The following is a 13,537-nucleotide window of genomic DNA, read 5'->3' on the forward strand; positions in this document are numbered from 1 at the left end:
TTGGAAAGGGGGCAAGACCCAGCGGCGAGACAGCAGGAGACGCTAGGGCGGCCAACGAAGAGAAGCTGCATTTGGGAGAAAATTCCAAGAGTCCTGCTTCGATCGCGGGTGCCCTGCAGCAGGCGACACCCACTTCCCCAGCCCGCTTCGGGTAATGTGTGGCGACCGGTGACCCGCGACCCAGCAGCCACGCAACCTTCCAAACTGCTTCGCCACAGGAGACCAGGCACCCAGTGTTCAAAGACAAACCTTTGAGGTTTTCCAAAGGGAAACGCGTGAGCACGAATTGCTGGAGCGGCGTGGGGAAAGGCCACCGCCGCGCCGAATGCGTCCGCACGGAGCGCGTCGTACGTAGCCGCCGACCGCGTCGCTGCAGCTGCGAAGCCCTCGACGGTCGGCGAGGAGTTGACCCTGCCTGCTGCTAAGGACACCTGTCGTGGACTCTTAGGAGGCTGCAGCGCGCAGGTGGCTTCTGAGCGTCTTTCGGCCAGCACGAATGGAGCAAATGGCAGAGGGTCTGAGGCAGGGCCGTCAGGGGCCCGTGCGTCGCTGTGGCACGCGCTCCAGGCCGACGAGTCTGCGGGCGTGGACAAGGCAACAGGCTGGTTTTCGTGCCATCTGTGTTCGAGAAGATGGGCCTGGGGGTCTCTTCAACGCCCTTCGCTGCCAACCAGCACCACAGCTGCAGCGCTGTTCGAGTCTGTGAGCGATCACACATCGGGAAAACGGAATCGGTCACTTCGTGCCGGGACGTGCACGGACGGGGTGGCTTTCTGTCTCACTGCTCAGGTCAAAGCGGTCGCTTCTGAATGTGAGTCTACGCACTGTGTCATCCACAGACAAATGCTGGCTGCCCGAAAACTGTCACCTGAACGTAACGTGACGTTGCAGGATGTGATTGAAATGATCGACCCCACTGAAGTGTGCGCCCTGGGAGGAGTCGGGCGCAGAGCACACGCATCCTCCGTCTCTCAGACGCGAGGCGGCTTCTGAAGCCGACCACTGGCCAGAGCTTCTGACTTACGAGAGCCGCTCCAGAGATTTCTCTTGGAAGAATAGTCACCACGGGCAGCACATTTCAGTGACACAGAACGGGTTGCACAGTTTGCTCATGTGACACAGTCAACCTGCTTAACCAGCTCGAGCTGCCGCCTCGGGGAGAAGGGCAACTGCGTCCGAGTCGGCTGACGAAGCGGCTGCGCTCACAGCCACACGGGAGTTACGGGGCGACGAGAGAGCCCCGGGGTTCTTGGCACGTTCCAAACGTTAGCAGGGCTTTCGAAGGAGATTCCGCTCGGCCGTGAACGCAGCCGCTTTCCGGCGAGTTGTAGAACCGTGTCATCACGTGTTACAATGTAATCGTAGAAATAAAGTGCACAATAAGTGCAACATGCTCGAATCATCCCGAAACCCAACAACTGCCCCCGTCTGTGGGAAAATCATCTTCCACAAAACCAGGCCCTGGTGCCAGAAAGGTTGGGGACTGCTGACTGACAGCATCGAGGGCGAAGAAGCCGTGCGGTGGACGGAGGGGCGTGCGGGACGTGTGGCGGACGGAGGGGCGTGCAGTGGGCAGAGGGACGTGCGGCAGACGGAGGCGTGGACGGAGCCTGAGGGATCTCCTGCATGGAAGGAGGAGCAGCCATCCACGTGCCACACTGAGTCGGGTCCAGGACAGCTGAGCGTAGCCCGGTCCAGTTATGGGGCCACAGATAAGGAAGAGCGAGTCAGCGGTGACCGGTGCGGCAGCCGTGGCCGTCTCCGAGTGGTGCTCCGGGCCAGGGGACAGGGACCAGACTACGGGAACCAGGATGGCGTGTCCAGCCAAGGGGTGCATCTTCAAGCATGAGAGAACTTGGGGTGTAGGGCGTCCGCTTCTCACCCAGAAGCTCTCCAGCCGCCCCCCAGAAGCAAATGCCCAGCCGAGCCTCCCAGCCCTCACCACCCATCACCCACCTTGGCGTTTGTGACCTGGCCCCCTGTGCACACCCACCTGCCACCCGCCTCCACCCCAGCTCTCCAGTTGCACGTGGTCTCTGGGGCTCCCATGCAGGATGTGGGGGCGAGTGGGAGAGAGTCAGGCTCCTGCCCCATGCGTCTCGTACGGCTCCCACAGGCTGAAGCCATCGAGAAGTAACCACCTGGGCGGTTCACGGGTTCCAGTCATTTTGGTGTTTGGTGAACTGATGCCGGATCAGGGGCCCCAGAGGGGGTCTTGGTGGGGGACGTGGAGCCAAGGCCAGGTGTGTAGGAAGGGTCCAGCCCCATGGGGTTGTGCACGGCATGGTGCCGAGCTCACAAGGTGACGCTGGGTCTCATCACCTCGGCAGGCTTGCTGGCCCTCCCTGCTGCTGAGCCCAGCTCCTGTCAGGGGGCATGGCGGTCATGGTGGAGGGTGAGCTGGTTACAGGGGGCGGAGGCGGGAGAGAGGGCTTTTAGACCTTTCGAGCCTTTATCAAATGTGTCCCCTGGCTTGGCCAGGGCTCCATGTCCTACTCCCACGGTGCCCACAGGAGTCTGTACTCCTAGCCCAGCAGCTCAGACGCGGCAGCCGGGCCTGCAGCACAGTGGCATGCGTGACGCCGGGGGCCGTCCTTGGACGCCTCTCCCTCACACCCCGACGTGCTCAGGGAAGCGGTCCCCAGGCTGCAGAGTGTGCGCTGTCCACTGCTGCCTGAGCGTGAGAAATGGCATCTCACTAACTTCTTTCATTAACCAGACGCGTGCTCCCCGTGGCCTGGGGAGGGGACACCTTCCCTGGGTGACACAGACCACCGCCGTCTCTTCGGCAGCCAAACAGAGATTTAAGCCAAACCTCAAATCGCATGAAGCCACGTCCGGTGTGACCCCCATCTGCGGGAACCCCAGTACCCACCAGGCTGCTCAGACGTTTCTGTCCCAGTTGCATTCCCCCAAACCCCGACTTCGGGGGGTTCTCAGGAAGCAAGTGACAGCCGCCTCCCATTGGCGGTCCCTCTCCCAGGCCGGGGTGCAGTGTCAGGGTTCACGCCCAGACCCCGTCCTGCCCCCGCACCATCCTCCAGAAGACCGTCCACGCAAAGAGAGCCCGACATTCGAGGACAGACTCTGCGGGTCCACTGACGGAGGGGCTCCGGGGGGCGCACGTGCTCAGTGTGGACGGAGGGCCAGCTGGGAAGACGGGCGTCCTGGAGGTGGCAGGCAGGACGGCGGCACAGCAGGGTGCTGGGCTCCAGAACGCGATGCTGTCTCTGGTGCCTGCCTCTTGCCACGACTGGAGGGAGCCGGGGCTGCTGGTGTCTAAAGAAGGGGCAGATGCGCTTGTCACTGACCCTCGCTCCCTGTCCTGACGAGGAGATAGGCCTGTGGGCTGGTGTGCTGCACGGTCCCCGTCCAGGAGTCACCACGGCGTGGACTTGTCACCGTGGGTCCCGTGCACGCTCGGAGCTGCGCGGGAATCCCTGGAGAGGCGTGGGGGAGGGGAGCGCGGGGGGGGCTGCCGTGCCGCGGGCAAGGCGGCGAGCGGCCACATGAGAGACACCCCTCTGCCCGCAGGTGACTTACGGCTCCTTCGACTACACCTCGCTGCTGTACCTGTCCGACTACCTGGACGACTTCGGCGGCGGGCGGTTCGTGTTCGTGGAGGAGGGGGCCAACACGACGGTGGAGCCCCGGGCAGGTGGGCGTGCGGTGGGCAGCAGGCGGGTCCAGGGGGGACGCTGCGCCGTGTCGGGGGCACCCAGCCTTTGCCCACCTCCTGCCTCGGCAAGCTCCCGGGGAGGGCGGGCAACCCCCATTCACCGTTTGGGCACGAACGCAGTGGACGTGGCCTCCACGCCTTCCTGCCTCCTCCCCCAGGCCGGGTGTCCTTCTTCACCTCGGGGTCCGAGAACCTGCACCGGGTGGAGAAGGTCCACTGGGGCACCCGCTACGCCATCACCATCGCCTTCACCTGCAACCCCGACCTGGGCATCGCAGACCCCGCCCTCACGTAGGCCACGGATCGACCAGCCGGAAGCAGCCACATCCAGCAGGTCACTGAACAAGGTGCCTTAGAAGTCACTGGGGTCGGATTTGCTCATGTTCCGATGCTTTTCCATCTGTGAGTAAATCCAGGGAACCAGCTTCTCGCCTCCCAACCCCTGTGTGTTTGCTCTGGGTGCCGTTGAAGTGGGGTCCGCCTGGCGTTGAGCCAGCGGGAAGGGGTCCCCACACCTGGGCAGACAGCCCCATTCATCGCAGACAGAAGAGTCATTTGCTCGGGACAGTGCCATGTGGGGCCAGCAGCCCCCACTTGGGAAGCAGCATCAGCACTCATGACACCCGTGAAGAAGGTTCCAGGTAGGGGTCAGGTCTAGGGCGTAGACGGGGGGCCAAGGGCCAAGATGCCAGCCGTGGGGACCCTGGCCGACGACGCAGCATCTTCCATAAACCCAGCCCCACTCACACCCAGCAAGTGCTCTGAGCTGGGAAGGCCACGTGCGACAACAAGGCTTACTCGCCAAACCGAGTGCGTGATCTGGGGACAGAGCCATCAGGCAGACCCAGGAGACACAGCATGTTGAGGCCAAGCAGGGGAGAATCCAGCAGCCTAGACTCAGATTTCAGGCCCGAGGCCCCTGGCAGCTGTGGGAAAGAGGGAGAGTCTTGATCTGGAGTTTCCGGAGGAACGGGGTAGAGTTGGGGGGGGGCGGTTAGGGGCGGGGGAGATGGGGAAGGGAGGGGGCGGGGTGAAGATGTGGAGTTTGGGGAGGCCAGGACAGAAGCAGCGGTGTCCTCCCCCACCCCCAGACCCCAGGCCCTCCCCGACGGGGCCAGGCAGGACCTTGGCACAGGGCAGCGGCCAGCACAGAGGGCGACATCCCGTAAGCCTCCCTGTTTCTCGGCAGTTCACGCTGACACATAGTTTTAGGGTGAGACACAGGCTCTGGACTTTCAATCACGGAGCCGGTGCCTTTGGCCGCGAGGGCAAAGGGTGGCCTGACACCCTGGGCTGGCGGGGAAGTTCCCAGCTCACCCCTGTCCTACAGGCACCATGTGACCCAGGTGGCCCATCGAGTTCCTGTCACTCGGCTCTGAGACAGGAACAAAAAAGCTCAGTGAGGGATCGGAGGGGCCGCCTTGGGGACCGGGGGGATGCACAGGGAGGGGGCTGTGGCACCGGGCCAGTCCCCAGGCCACCCACCGCTGAGGCCACCTCCCTGCTCCAACCCTGCCCACCACCCTGCCACCTGGCCTTGGACTCCGTCCAGCCTTCAGGCCTGCCCTGGGCAGCCCTGGGGCCACTTGGTCCCCGGTGCACTGGCCACAGCCACAAGGGGCCGGGCGCTTGCTGCTGGAGGAGGCGGGAGCCTGGAGCTCCTGGCCGTCGGCCTTGGCAGCCCCGCTTCCTGCTCGGGAGTCATCTGCCTGGAATTCCAGTGGAAAAGCCCGTCCCTGAGCATGGTGCTGGGGCTCCTGGGTTCCCGGGTTGATGGTTTGGGGGGCTGCAGCCACCTACCTTTCCCCTACAGGGAGTGGGGCTCCCCTTCTCTACTGGCCGAGCTTCCTCCTTTCTCACATCTGATGGGGGGCGAGGGACGTGAGCTCCCAGTGCTTTCTGCATGGGATGGGGGGGTGGGGGGCCCCAGTGTCTTGCCCTGCAAGGCCAGTCCTCCAGGTGACCAGGTCAGGCCTGTCAGCTGGGTGTGCACTGCTGTAGAATCAGATAAGGGTTCAGGTCTCTGCAAACCGGCTCGGCCACCCTCCCTGGCAGGGCCACCTCCCCCCACACAGGCATTGTCACTGCCACAGCCCCACAAGAGGTCCACTTGCCGGGGACCGCCGGGCAGGTGAACAGGCGTCTGCTGGCTGCAGGTGCCGCTCACTCCCCTGAGAATGAGCTCCTGGAAGGGCGATCAGCAAGGGAGTCCGGGGTGCAGCACACGCCTCCTGATTGATGCGTAACAGACACAAAGGGCAGCAGCCGTGGGTGTGACACGGTGACACATATTCCAGTGGCCTTCAGCAGCACACTGGGCTCTGCCTCCCCACTGGGGACCCGCTGGGTAGGGGGAGGGGGTACTCACACAGGCCTCTCTCCTGCGGGCCAGGAGTGCCTGGCCGAGCTGGCGGCGAGGGTGGGGTGGGCTGAGGGGGGTGAGGCATGTGTCCATCTCACTGCCCTGCGGGGAGCAGCAGCCAGACCCAGTGAGACCGCCCAGCCTGCGAGGCAGGAAAGTGCCTGTGCCTGGCGAACCCATCGCCCGCCCGGGCATCCGTGCAACCGGATGCCCACCCACCTCCCGGGGAGCAAGACCTCTGGCTCAGCCTGGGTTCCTGGCGCCTGGCTCTTCCTCACCTTCCGCCAACCCCCTCCGCCACCTCCAGGAGACAGGACAAAGCCCGCGAGGGCAGCGGTTCCTTGGCCAGGGACACCGTTCACGCCCCTCCTGGTGCAAACTGCCAGCACTGGCCAGCTCCCCATCTGGACTTGGCTTTGCTTGGGGACCCCGGTGATACGCCCTGCATCCTGTGCTGGACGCCTCGTTCTGGTCCCCGCTAGCGTGGGGCCGAGCCCAGGACAGCGGGTCCAGCCTCAGAGGACGTTGGACACCTCGGAGGGGTCTTTGTCTCTCTACGGCCAAACTGCAGAAGGAGTTGCTTTGATCTCCCCCCAAACTGCATGGCCTCGGAACACAGATCCCCTCCAAGATGGGGGTGCAGGAAGGGTGGGCCCATGCACCCCGAATTAAAGTGATCATTGAAACGGTCCTGGAAGCAGCCCAGAGCACCCCGTGATGGACAGCAGGGTGGGGGTCCGCGCAGTGGTCAGGCGACTGGAGCTGAGTGCTTCCTGGACACTAAACAAGCTGTGGGCCGAGCCTGCGTGTTGGCTTCTTCATCCTCGGGCCTGGCTGGTGGGCGAGTGGCCTTTCAGTGCCGAGGGCCCTCGCCCAGCAGCCTGGCTGCCCCCACTCCAGGTGCTCGTCCACCAGACAGCAGGCGGCCCTCCCGGCTCCGCCGCTGACCGCTGACCACCACTGCCCTGGAGGCGGGGGCTGGGCCCAGATGGAAGGCCAGCTTTTGGCACCCAGTGCGGTGGCTGCCACTCCTGTCTCCGCTTCCACGTGCCATCCCCACCCCTCCTCTCCCTGTCCACACCCCCCATGGCCCCTCGGCCCCGGATGGGGGTCACCCTGGGTGAGGCCCCCAGGCTTGTGGGATGGGGGGGACAGGGTCAGTGCCTTCCTGAGGACGGGGGAACGGGAGAAATGGCCAGTGCCCTCCGGGGGCCGGGGGCCGGGGCTGGGGGACTGCTCAGATGTTTTCGGGTGATCCACAGAACCAGGGCGATCCATACTGATGGCGTCCCTTTTTCTTGAGGGGCCCTGCTGGCCGCCCCACCCCTAGTAAGTGTGACCAGGGGGAGAAGGCGCAGGGTCCTGAGGCAGAGCTGGAAGGAGGAGGCCTGGCTGGCTCCCGTCGGAGCCCAGGGGGCCCAGTCTCAGGGGGCCATGCTGCCCCACGACGGAGGGAGGCGGGGTGGGGACCGTCACGGGACGAGGGGCCCAGTGCTCCCTCCCCCAGCCTGCGGGCAGCACTGTCCTGGCGCCAGCCCTGGCCAGTGGGAGCGAGGCCACGGTCCCCGGCCTTGCGCACATGTGCCTGGGAGCCGGTCGCTGTCATTAAGTCGCATTTGCCCAGAACAGCTGCTCTTTTATTGCGAAGGCTGAGCGTGCCCAGCTGGGGACGCGGCTGCGGAGTGGACAGGGCCCAGGCTCGCGGCCCACGCGCGCGGGAGCAGTTCTTGCGAGGGACGCTTCCTCATTGCCACGTGTCCCGTTGGCTCAGTCCCTCCGGGGCTCCCGATGGACTGGGACACAGGGTCAGGGGCGGGGTCGCAAGGTCTGTAACCGACAGGACCACCGCCTGCCCGAAAGGGCGCGCTTCTGAGTGTGCGGCTGCCCCGTGACGGGGCCATGCTGGCGGAGGGGCGGCACCCACGCCCACCCTGGGCCCCCTGTGCGGCCTCCCCAGCTCAGGCTCCTGCCGGCTCAGACCTGGTTCCTCTTGCCAGGAGCCCAGCGGGTGGCAGATGTGCCCGCAGGACCCAGCCTGGCCTTTGCCCGTCACCTTCCTGGCCTTGACCAAGTGGCCCTGGGTGCGGGGGCGGGGGAGGGCAGGGCCGTGCGAATGTGTGTGGGCTGTGTGTGGGTGCGAGTGCACACGTGGGTGTGTACACGTGAGCCTGTACACATGAGCATATGTGTGCGAGCGTGTACATGTGTGGGAGCATCTGCTAGCGTTTTTAAACTCTGAAGCACACAGGACGTCAGCACGCAGCCCCTGAGGGGCTGGCAGGGAGGCGGGCACTGCCAGGCGGGGGATGGGGGTCCACCCCAGGGAGCATCCCCTGGCCTGGCCATGCTGCAGATGGAGCGGGGCGGGGCGCACTGGCGGGGAGCCGGGGAGAGATGGGAAGGGATCAACCAGCAGAGGCCAGGCCAGGAGAGGCTGTGCTGGGACCGGGGGCTGGAGGGAAATTGTCACCAGAGGACACTCAGTGGATACTGTGGGCAGGGCACCCCTAGATGGCAGCAAGGGGGTGCGCTTGGGTCTCATTTCTGACCAAGCCTGAGCCAGGCCTGAGCCGGCGGCCCTCCTTCCTGGACCTCCCGGACCCCACCTGCCCCCACCTGCCCCAAAGGAGGTGGCGAGCTCCGGGGAGGGGTGATCCCTGCCTGGGCTCGGCTGTCCACTTCCGGATCTGAGCCTCTCCCTGGGGACGGGGAGTTAAGGTGGAACCCACCGGGGCTCAGAGGACACCCGGGAAGATGCTCACTAGTGGAAGGTGTCATCCAGGCTAAGATGGGAGAGGTGCGTGCTGCCCTGCCCCTGCCCAGGGACACCCTGGTCCTGGGGGCCCAGATGGAGCCAGCTGTCCTGGGGCGGCCAGCCTGTACTCAGGGTCTGTGCTGTGAGGCTAGCAGGGCCTCGCTGAGTGACCAGGAGGGACAGACGGACGGACGGGAGCAGAGAGGCAGCCTGTCTTCCTGGAGTGAGGCCTCTGTCCCCAGGGCCCCAGCTCTCTTGCAGGAGCCTTGCCCTTGTGTCCCCTGCCCTGACTCGGTGGCCGCAGCCTCCCAGGGTGACCGAGCCTCCTGAGAGGGAAGTGGCTGTCTGTTCTCTCCTCTCAGTCTCTGGAGACCTCTCGTCCCCATTCCATGGCTCACACACGCGTCGGCACGTGTCTGCATGTGTCGTGTATCTATCTGTGCGTTCACGTATGTGCGTTGTCAGGATAATGTATGTACATGTCCGTGTACCTGCACGTTTACACGTGTATTTGTTTCTGTGTCTGTGTTTACGTGTTTGCATGTCTATGTGTTTACTTGTATTTACACGTGTCTGTTTGTGTGTCTGCGTATCTGTATCTGTGTTGGTGTGTGTGTCTTCACCTGTGCGTCTATCTCTAGCCTCTCTTGGGGACCTGCAAGCTCAGCCCCCCAGACTTGCTCTCCCCACCCAGAAGATGCTGTGCCTCTCCCCCACCCCTGTCCCGTCTGGCCCCCCCCACCCCAGAAGCCCCACAGCTCCCCTGCTGCCCCTCCCTGATCCCCCGACCCTGGAAGCGGGGGCCTCCTAGCCGAACCTCCCCACCTGTGGGTGGCCTCACCCCACCCTCCCCGAAGTCCGTCCAAGCCCTAACAGCGGCCTCAGATAAAGGCCACTTCCTCCTGCTCCCACACCTGCCCCCACCATTCCCTCTGCTTCTGCCGGCTCCTTCCCCAGGTGGCAGGGCCGGCCAGGCATGGGCTCTATGTAGGCAAGGCCCAGTGACCTCGGTGCCCCCAGGAGGCCCAGTTCAGACACTGACGCAGGAGGCACGAGATGAAGCCACAGGGCGGGGAGAGAGAGGCAGGCGAGCTGCAATCTGAAGGGTTCTTGCTCCTGGTCTCGGTGGGGACGCGGTGCTCGATGGCCTGGAATGACCCCTCCCCCCAGCCGTCCTCTCCTCGGGGAGCTCTGCGGTGATCATTCCCTGCCTCACCACGGAGACTGGCTCAGGCCAGACAGCACCCCCCATCTGTCAGACCAGCCACCAGCTAAGGCCTCAAAGGGAGACGGGCGCCCTCCGCACGTGCTTGGGAGACGTCCCAGGGCACCCCTCTCCGCTCCCCTCCTACGGCTGAGGCAGGACAGGGGTCACAGCTCTGCGTTTATTGTTTCGGGCGGGGAGGGACGGGGATGGGTACCAGGCTGCGCACCAGCCAGCAGGAGGGTTTTGCGGGCAGGCGCTGAGTCCCGGTGGGCGCCGAGCGGTGAGGACGCCCATCGCCACGGCTGCTGAAGCTGATTCTGGGCCTCAGCCGCGCAGACCCTCCCAGGGGGGCCGGGGAACCTCTGGGCGGTGTGAGGAAGTCGGCTGGGCTGATGGAGCTGAAATGAGCAAGGGGAAAGGACAGCAGGGAACCTTCTGGAAGAGGACTAAGGAATCGGGGCATGGGCTCCTGGGAGTGACCGAGCCTTGGGGCCCCTCCCCCCGGGGCCACGCCCCCCAGCGCGGCCTAGAGGCCCCGACGCTCGGGCGGAGACCCCCCAGGGGCCTCCCGCGACAGGCTGGCGGGCTCCGGAGCCCGCCGGCTGCTGGAGGACAGCGAGCAGCCGGAGTCGCGCGCGCAGCGGGAGCAGCCCCGCGGGAAGGCCGGAGCGCGCGCCGGGCCCCTGGTGCGGCCGCGGGGCGCGCGCTGGCGGTACTCGCGGTGGCTCTTGGTGAGCAGCGTGTAGAGGAAGGGGTTGGCGCAGCTGTTGCCGTAGGTGAGACAGGCGGTCAGGTAGTTGACCAGGCGCGCCGTGCGGGGCGAGAGCGGCAGGGCTCCGCGGTGCTGGGCCAGCAGCTGCCACAGCCAGAAGGGCAGGAAGCAGCCCCAGAAGAGCAGCACGACGCCCAGGGTGAGGTAGAGCACCCTGGGGTCCGGCAGGCGCCGCGTCCGCGGGAAGGAGGCGCGCTGCGACCGCCAGTAGGCCCGGGCCAGCCGCGCGTAAAGCAGGCCGATAACCAGGCCGGGGCCCACGATGCTGGTGCCGAAGAGCAGCGTCAGGTAGGCGCGGTGGGCGCTCTGGCCCCAGACCGGCAGGCAGAGGCTCTTGTGGCCCCTGCGGACCAGCCGAATGGCCAGCATCATGGGCAGCGCCAGCAGCAGCGCCAGCAGCCACGTGCCCAGCACCAGCACCTTGCGGTAGCCTTTGGAGCGCTGCACCGCGTCCAGCGGCCTCAGCACCGCGGCGTAGCGCTCGCTGCTCATGACCGTCAGGGTGAAGATGCTGGCGTGCATGGTCAGGAAGTCTAGGCTGAAGAGCACGCGGCAGCCCACGTCTCCGAAGTGCCACTGCTTGGTAACGTAGGTGGCCACGATGAAGGGGATGCTGAACAGGTAGAGCAGGTCGGCCAGCGCCAGGTTGATGATGTAGACGTACATGGAGGCCGCGGCGCGCAGGGAGCGGCACACCACCACCAGGGTGTACACGTTGCCGGCCACGCCCACCGCACCCATGGCCAAGAGCACCACCCCGATGGCACCCGTGGCCACCATGTCCTCCAGGGTGCTGGGCTCCGTCGGGCTGGCCCACGAGCTGTTGAGGGATGCGTTGGAGCCTCCAGGCAGCTCGGGCAGGGGGCTGCCCGTGGTAGCCAGCGTGGGGACCCTGCTCGTCGGCTCCAGGCTCAGGGCCATCTCTGCCGCCTCACACTGGGATAGGGGCTGGGGCGTGCTGCATCTGTGCACGGGGCGGGGGCATCTGTGGGCAGCAAGCTTGTCCTGCAGGAGAAGATGCCCGTTAATGATATGGATCAGGCACCCACTCCCATTCCCATGAGCCCGAGTGAAGGCAGTTTGCACCGGGTTGGGGAGGAGGCTGCAGAGGGACAGGGCTCACCTTAGGGACTCTCTGTTCAGGATTTTACTACTCTGCCTCACTTCCCAGTCATCCAGGGGGACCAGGGAACCACATGTCCCAGCAGCACCTCGCCCTGGGCCTCAAAGCAGGCCCAAAGGCCTCTGGGGCTGACCAGACGTTTCTGAAAATCGGGGCACAGTAGGGCAGCCCCGGAGGGCGGGTCAGCCGTAGATGGAGCCAGGAGTCCTCCCCAGGCCTCACCTTCTCATCTGTGAATGAGCAGGGGGCCTCGCTTACCCAGGGTCCTTTCTCCCAATTTATTTCTCTTGCATGTTTTGAAAATACGGTCTGTTCAGACTGCAAAAATAGTATCTGCTGACTCTCAGGGTTCAGTGGGAAAATGCACGTGGCAAAGAGGGAAGAGCCCGCAATCTCCACGTAGCCACGTGGGGAAAATGAGCATTGATCCCCAGCCTCCCAGCCCGCACAAAGTGACTCAGGACGGGCTGTGGGCCTGCATACAACTGGCTAAGTCAGTCATCAATTGAGCTTCTGGAAGAAACGGGAGATTATCTGCATGACCCTAGGCAGGCAAAGATTCCTCAAAAAACACTTGAAATAAAAGAGAAGGCCATCAAGTGCACTGCGCTAAAATCAGGCAGAGAAGTAGTACGGAAATGTACACAAGAACCACCCAGCAATAAAGGCTAAGGACGCTTTTTTGGGGGGCAGGGGGAGTGGGGGTCGACCAGATTCGAACAGGAACTTCTCAAGAGAGGACATCCAAAGGCCAAGAAGCACAAGAAAGGACGCTCGTTATCGTCAGCCGTCAGGCACGTAGCGGAGAAAGCGGCCGTGCCTGCAGGACGGCTGGACGATAGACAGACAGCCCGTGGGGGACCCCGGGACGGACGCGTTCCCTGCGGGTGGGAACGCCGACGCCGACTCGCTTAGCCGCTTTGGGAAACAACTCGGCTCCGTCCGCCAAGCCGAACGCGCGGCCCTCGCGCAGCGCTGCACCTTGGGCCTGTACCCAACAAACGTGGGTGCGCAGGCCGCAGAGGCGAGAGCGACCGCCGGAAGCAGCGCCGCGTCCTCACACCGGAGCGCGGACGCGCCAGCGGCGACATCCCGGTCAGCGCGCTCGCTCGCAACGAAGCCGGAGTAATCGCTGTGCGGAGGAAGCGGACGCAGAGGACGCGCCCCGCTTCCCTTTACGGCAAGTTCGGGGGAGGCCAAATCCGCCAGATGGTGGCTACCTTCGGGGCGTCGACCGTAGCGGGGCACAGGAGAGCCGCTGGGGGTGCAGATGTGCTGTGCCCGATGGGGGCTTACACTGGCTTGGACACATGTAAAAAGTGTCGGAGTTGCGCACCTGAGACCTGTGCGAGGATTTTCCTCATGAGAACAAAAGGCCTAAGATGTGCGAACACCTACGCGAGGAGGGCGGGCCCCGGGGTCGCCCCGGCCGCCCCACATCCGGGAACCCCGCTGGCGTCCAGTGCGTCCAGTGCTGGTGATAAAGACAGGCTCGGGACCGTCCCAGCCGGCGATCCGGGCCCTCCGCGCGGGCAGGGACCCGGGCAGGCCCAGGGCGCAGAGGCGACGCCCCAGGCGCCTGTCGGGGGGAGCTGGCGCCGCGTCGGCTGGCGAGGGGACCCCTCCTACCGGCCGGAAC

The 13,537-nt window shown here is 65.0% G+C and overlaps 2 protein-coding genes across 3 annotated transcripts in view; one reads left to right on the forward strand and one right to left on the reverse strand.

The window, feature by feature from the left end:
• OGFOD3 (2-oxoglutarate and iron dependent oxygenase domain containing 3) overlaps positions 1-4,104 on the forward strand; it is a 15,640-nt gene extending 11,536 nt beyond the window's left edge. For both annotated transcript variants that reach the window (XM_011373654.2, XM_023519640.1), the window contains 2 exons: positions 3,535-3,658; positions 3,838-4,104. In XM_011373654.2, coding sequence (XP_011371956.1) covers positions 3,535-3,658; positions 3,838-3,974 — 261 coding nt within the window. In that variant the 3' untranslated portion in view covers positions 3,975-4,104. The remainder of the gene's footprint in view (positions 1-3,534; positions 3,659-3,837) is intronic.
• A 6,425-nt stretch (positions 4,105-10,529) lies between these two features.
• UTS2R (urotensin 2 receptor) lies at positions 10,530-11,738 on the reverse strand. Its single transcript, XM_011373711.2, has one exon. It carries the CDS (start codon positions 11,694-11,696, stop codon positions 10,530-10,532), a length of 1,167 nt encoding a protein of 388 aa, XP_011372013.1. The 5' UTR covers positions 11,697-11,738.
• Between the last annotated feature and the right edge of the window lie 1,799 nt (positions 11,739-13,537).

Source organism: Pteropus vampyrus, unplaced genomic scaffold (genome assembly GCF_000151845.1).
Source record: "Pteropus vampyrus isolate Shadow unplaced genomic scaffold, Pvam_2.0 Scaffold227, whole genome shotgun sequence".
NCBI lineage: Eukaryota > Metazoa > Chordata > Mammalia > Chiroptera > Pteropodidae > Pteropus > Pteropus vampyrus.

What these genes read in the sequence shown, in the direction of transcription:
- UTS2R (XM_011373711.2), bottom strand. Translation starts at nt 11,696, where the DNA reads ATGGCCCTGAGCCTGGAGCCGACGAGCAGGGTCCCCACGCTGGCTACC.